This window comes from Ursus maritimus, unplaced genomic scaffold (genome assembly GCF_017311325.1).
Source record: "Ursus maritimus isolate PB19 unplaced genomic scaffold, ASM1731132v1 scaffold_21, whole genome shotgun sequence".
Classification (NCBI taxonomy): Eukaryota; Metazoa; Chordata; class Mammalia; order Carnivora; family Ursidae; genus Ursus; species Ursus maritimus.
The window spans coordinates 48052860-48058859 of NW_024424564.1; the positions used below are offsets into that span (position 1 = coordinate 48052860).

The 6000-nt window shown below is 54.5% G+C and overlaps 1 protein-coding gene across 1 annotated transcript; it reads right to left on the reverse strand.

The window, feature by feature from the left end:
• Positions 1-283: 283 nt before the first annotated feature.
• RPS19BP1 (ribosomal protein S19 binding protein 1) lies at positions 284-4406 on the reverse strand. The gene is made up of 4 exons (XM_008705541.2): positions 4273-4406; positions 3978-4106; positions 1093-1190; positions 284-737 (listed from the first exon to the last, which is right to left on the reverse strand). The coding sequence occupies exons 1-4, from the start codon at positions 4322-4324 to the stop codon at positions 627-629; spliced, it is 390 nt and encodes a 129-aa protein (XP_008703763.1). The 5' UTR covers positions 4325-4406; the 3' UTR covers positions 284-626.
• Positions 4407-6000: the final 1594 nt, after the last annotated feature.

The window sequence follows — 6000 nt, forward strand, 5'->3', positions numbered from 1 at the left end:
TTCCTGAACCCTGAGTCGGCCGCCCTGGAACAAAGCCCCAGCCGCAGTGGATACTACTCTGTCCCAAGGGCTGCCTTGTCAGCTGCGGCCAGCACGACCAGGGGAGGGGGCTCCTCTAAGTCCATCAGTAGATGCTGGGTGCTCTCTAGGGGCTCAGCTGCCCTGGGGCTGGACAGGAGGACTTCTGACTCGGAGCCTGAGGAACCATAGGGGATGGCGAAAAGCCCGTTGGTGTCAGAGGAGACAGGAGACACCCCATAAAGCAGATCGGCAGCACACACACTGCTCTTGGGTCCACGTTTATTAGAACCTGGAAGCCGGCCCAGCAGCCTTCCTACTCCTAGGGGTGTGGCCCCGAGGGCCTAGTAACTGGCCTCTCCTAGCGAACAGCCCAGAGGCCCTATTGGGCCAAAGCAAACAAAGCACTCAGAAATGTTTTCTAGCAGGTAGATGGCTCCTCCTGAGCCTGCAGATGTCAGCTCTGGTCCGAGTGCATATCCTCCCTTGGGGTTCCGGCTCCCCAGCTCCACACCAGCCACGCTGCCCTGGCTCCTGGAGCCACCAGAGGCTGTGAGGTCAGAGGAGACTGGGCCTCAGTGCCTTTCCCACTGTGTCTTCCTGGGAGCCTAGCTGCCGAAGTCTTCCTCAGTGAACACAGTGCCCTCAGCCTTCTTCTTCTTCTTCGTCTTGGCTACAGGCCGGTCACAGGCCTTGCGGCCTCGGTTCTGGCGCACGATCTGGGGATGGGGTGTGTGTCAGGATCCCTGGGTGGTATCTTCTGGCACATGAGGGACTGCCCCTTGGGGCTGCACAACCTAGCAGACCTGACTAAGTGCTACCCTCTCACAGCACCCTCGAGGTGTCCTGGGAGGCAGGGTATACCATTCCCACGCACAGAGGAACAAACCGAGGCCCACAAGGGTCACAGGGGAGTAAGGCCAGGCCCAGCTTCCCAACAGCCCTGCTATGCTCTTCGCCTTCCAGAGGGGTGGCCCAACCTCTGTGCTTAGGGCAGAGACTCCCATGGGTCCCAGAAACAGCCCTGGCTCTCCCCACCCAGGTTCTGCCCCACAGCCCGCCCCTCGGACAAACCTGCTGGGTGACTGACTCTGCCACCGTGGTCCTCGCACTGGTCATAAACTTCAGGTTTACTCCCAGGTAGCCTCGATGCTCTCGCTTCTGGAACTCAGCTGTGGATGGCAAGCAGGGAGGCATCATTTCAGAGGGACTCCCTGGAAGCCTCTGGGTCCCCTCCCGACAGCTCTTTCCCAACCCCCCACCAGCCCTGCCAAAGGCCCTGTGTCCCCTGACTAGGTTAACTGCAGCACCCTGGGCTCTTTTCTGTCAAATCCACTCTCCATGCGATCCTACTGAAAGCATCCCCACCCCCCCACCCCAGCCCCCGGCTCCTCGATGCTCAAGCGACTTATGCAACAAGTCACAGTGTCTGACACTGTTCTAGATACAGGGCATACAACAGAAAACAGAGCAGACACTCCTGCCCCGTGGAGCTTACGTTCCAGAGCCAAGAAAAACATGGTAGACAAGGTAAATAGTATTTGAGAGAGTGATACGTTTTATGAAGAAAAACGAGAAATGAGGAACAGCAGGGACAGAGCTTGCCATTCTAAATAGGAGGGTCTAAGCAGGCTTCAGTGAGATGACGTCTCAGCAAACACTCCTGGGAAAGTGTGCGGCTATGGGGGGTGGGGGGGAGGGCATTCTGAGGAGAGGGAACAGCCAGTGCAAAGAACCTGATGAAGTGCGATTAATGTGTATGGAGAACAGAAAATGGCTAGAATGGGGAGGGGAGAGCAGTAGGACATGAAGATGGGGGGGGGGGCAGACCACGTGGCGCCTCAGTAGGTACCAAGTCTGACGGAAGCCACTGGAGGGGGTGGCGCCGGGAGAGACAGGTCCGACTTACTGCTTCACCGGAATCACTCCGGCTGCCGCGGTGAGAACAAGATTACCGGTGGGGCAGTGGAGGTTAAGAGGCTTTTGAAATAATCCAAGCAAGAGAGGGCACGGCTCACACGGAGGTGGCCAGAGCGTCCCCTCATCATCCGTCAGGTAGCATAACAGGGTGCGGGGACAAGGGCTGGGATGCGGGAAGTGACACCTGGCATCCTATGCCCCTGTTTCACACCAACATCACTGCTGCTTACACGCGTCTCCCTTTCCTGCCTCCTCACTGTTGCTCACACTGTCTCCTGCTTGGAATTCACAGTTCTTTCAACAAATACCTCAACACCTCTTATGTACCAGGCTCCAGGGTTCAAAGACACACGAGGAGCTCACCGAGCCCCGCCACATGTCAAAAGACCTCACCATCCAGCCCACACCTGTCCCTCGTCAAGTCTGTCCCTTCCGTTATGAGGTATCCTATTTTCCAAGATGCTCTGCTAGAAACTGGGCTCTTCTTGGTGTCTCCCTTTTCCTCCATCCTTGCAGCCAATTCACCACTGAAGCCCAGCAATGCTCCCTCTCTTCACCACATCCCCCCCTCCCCCGCACAGGTATCCCTGAACCATCGCTGCTGCCCAGGCCACAGGGCCTCCCACCCGAATGGAGTAGGTAAGAGCGAATCTCTGCAGACACACTGCCCGGTTTCCACCTGTGCTATCGGGCCAGTGCCTGTTTCTGCATCTGATAAATGGGGGTCATAATAGTACCGACCTGACAGGGTCGTGTGAGGGACCAAAGGAGGGTACATTTATTTATACAGGGTTTCTTTCTTTCTTTTTTTTAAATGATTTTTTATTATATTATGTTAGTCACCATACAGTACATCCCCGGTTTCCGATGTAAGGCTCGATGATTCATTAGTTGTGTATAACACCCAGTGCACCATGCAATACGTGCCCTCCTTACTACCCATCACCGGTCTATCCCATTCCCCCACCCCCCTCCCCTCTGAAGTCCTCAGTTTGTTTCTCATAGTCCATAGTCTCTCATGTTTCATTCCCCCTTCTGATTACCCCCCCTGAGAAGTGGGATTTAGATAAGCAGAGAAGAGGAAATCCTTGGGTTCTGATACAAGGAAAGCTGCAGAAATGAGAAAACGCAGGGCTAAGTGATGACTTATTGCTAGATAGTCATTACCCAGGTCATTAGCAACACTGAATGCCAGGCACGAAAGTTGGACCATTGCTATTCAGGCCCGTGCTTCTCAAGATTTTAGTGTTTGTTCTCAGCACTATCCTGAGCCGAAGGCAGACGCCTAACCGCTGTGCCACCCAGGCGCCCCTGGACCACAACTTCTTAATCCAGTCATCTGTTGAAGGGCATCTCGGCTCCTTCCACAATTTAGCTATTGTGGACATTGCTGCTATGAACATTGGGGTGCATATGGCCCTTCTCTTCACTACGTCTGTATCTTTGGGGTAAATACCCAGTAGTGCAATGGCTGGGTCATAGGGTAGCTCAATTTTTAACTTTTTAAGGGACCTCCACACTATACAGGGTTTCGAACAGCACCAGGCACGCAGAACATTCACGGCTTGTTAAGCGCTTCATCTCTGACTCCCGTCCACTATGTCACCTTTTCCAGGTATCTTTCTGGCCAATTCTCAAAGCAACGAACTTCTTCCTAACTCTGCACGAGCTATTTTCTCTAGAGCGCTCTTCCCCTGGCTCACTGTCTCTTCCTTCAGGTATGGGTTTAAATGTCGCTTTCGCAGAGCCGGCTGATTTGGCTTTTTACTCTACGGTCCTCCCGGAGCACGCCCGTCTTACTCCACAGGCCTCATCACACTTGGCAATGACTCTCGACCTCCGAAACTCTCTGGTGCTTGTCTTCCCACTAGGGCAGCAGCCCATGAGGGCCGGGACGACGTGTTTCGTCCACCTCCGTACTCCCAGGACCCGGCTCTGCGCCTGGCGCACACCAGCTCTTCCAGAAATGCCCGGCCACCCTTTCAAGCTCAGCCTCCAGGGCCCCCTCCTCCAGTGTGCCGCCCCGTCCCCGAGCTCACCGAGCGCGTCCTTAGGCACCTTTCCCTTGGCCGAGTTCCGCAGTTTCTGGGCTTGGGTCGCCTTCGCCTTCCGGGTCCGCTTTGCCGGGGCCCCGCTCGGCTTGGCCTGGCCTGGTGCGGCCCGGGGGGCTGTAGGGTAAGAGAGAGAGGAGCGGACCCGGGTCGGAGAGCGCACAGGGTTTCCAACCCACCTGGGCCAAGCCTGGCTTGGATCGTCCCGTACCCTCTGGGCTCCTGCCCGCCGCCCCTGCCGTCCTCCGCCCGTGCTGCGCGTCCCCGGCCAGGCCCTCCTCACCCTCCGGCGCCCCCAGCAGCTCCAGGCCTCGCCGCAGCAAGGCGGCCGACATGACTGAGCTTAACTCCGCCCACACACTCACGCTACTTCCGCCTTGGCCGCTCTCGCCCGTCGTCTCGGCGGAAACCGGAGCGAGAGCAGAAGGTTCCGGAGTAAGCGGGCGGAAGTGCCTGCCTGCCTTAGGACGCATGCGTTTGGAGTTGCCACTTTACCACGGAGAGGAAATAGGGGCGGGAACTGGGGGCGGAGCCAACCTGCAGAAGGACGTATTTGTTATCCAATCCCAACCCAACCGGCCTCTTGCTCAAAGGCCCCTCCTTCTTCTAGAAGGCGTCCATAACGAGCCCTGGCTGGTTGGTGAACCGTCCGGAGTCCCGCAGCTCCGTAGTGGGCGAGGCCGGGGGCGGAGCGAAGTGTTCGTATTATCAATTTTTTCGAAAAATGGAAGTGTATAACCGGATTTTTTCACATACATCAACATATCGCACAGGTCGAGTATGGCATGAGAATCCAGCTGTCTTCCATTAAGTCAGACATGAAAGACATTTGCAAAAAATGCAAAACCGGATCAGTGTTTTCCCGCTATTTTGTTTTGTTTTGGAAACCACAGCTATTTTCATTTGAAATATTTAACATAGAGCAGGCAAAAAGAGCACGTATGACAACGTCACTGGGCTATAGGGTCCCCCACGGCCCTTTATTTATAACATGAAGTGGGTTTGCTATTGTTTTAAAAAATGAATTAATAAATGTATTAACTTACTACCTTTTAAAAATGAAAGATTCCTCGGTTTTAATTTCTAATATGGTAAATATCAGTAGGTATTTACACATGGTAGAGCTCTTTGGGATCCGGAACTTTGTAAGAGTCTCAAGAGTTTCTTAGACCAGAAAGTTCGAGAACTTCTGGCCTAGTAATTGCTCTTCGTACAGTGGGGAAGAATCCTGCGTTGTTCACAGTTCCATCTGCAGCTAGCCCAGTACCTGGCATGCAGAAGGCACTCAATAGATGTGTGGTGAATGATGAGGGATATGATTTAGGGCCTTTGGTATGGCCTATGCTGTTGAGAGGAGCATGGCAATGACTCAGCTGGACATTCCTGGATGAACCTCACTGTCTAACCTCCATGAGCTAGTCCTGGGGGTAAAGAACATCTAAATAGACGTTAATCATAGCACAGGCTCTGTTAAAGTACTGTTTACATTTGTTAACTCATTTACCTCCCACCACCCCTAACTCTGAGGTAGGAGCAACTGTTCCCCTGTTTTACAGATGAGGAAACAGTGGCACAGAGCCAAGGAACCTGTCCAGGTCACACATGTTGGTGCTGGGACTCAAGACACAGAGGCCGAGTGTGTGCGCGTGTGTGCTGTATCTTGCACCAGCCTCCCAGGAGAGAAGTGCGGCGGTGCTGGGTGGGGCCTGACAAGCCCACAGGATCAAGAGATCTCCGGAGAAGAGGAGCAGCTCATGTGGGTGGGGTGAGTCCCAGGAAGGAGGGCCCCTTAGTGAAGGCACTTTCCCTGGGACAGGAGTGGCCCCAGAGGGGTGAGCAGGGAAGGGTGGGAGTTTTTTTTGTTGTTGTTTGTAAAGATTTTATTTATTTGAGAGAGAGAGAGAGAAGCGCTCCCGCAGGAGCAGGGTGAGAGGCAGAGGAAGGAGCAGACTCCCCGCTGAGCAGGGAGCCCAATGCGGGGCTTGATTCCAGGACTCAGGGGTCATGACCT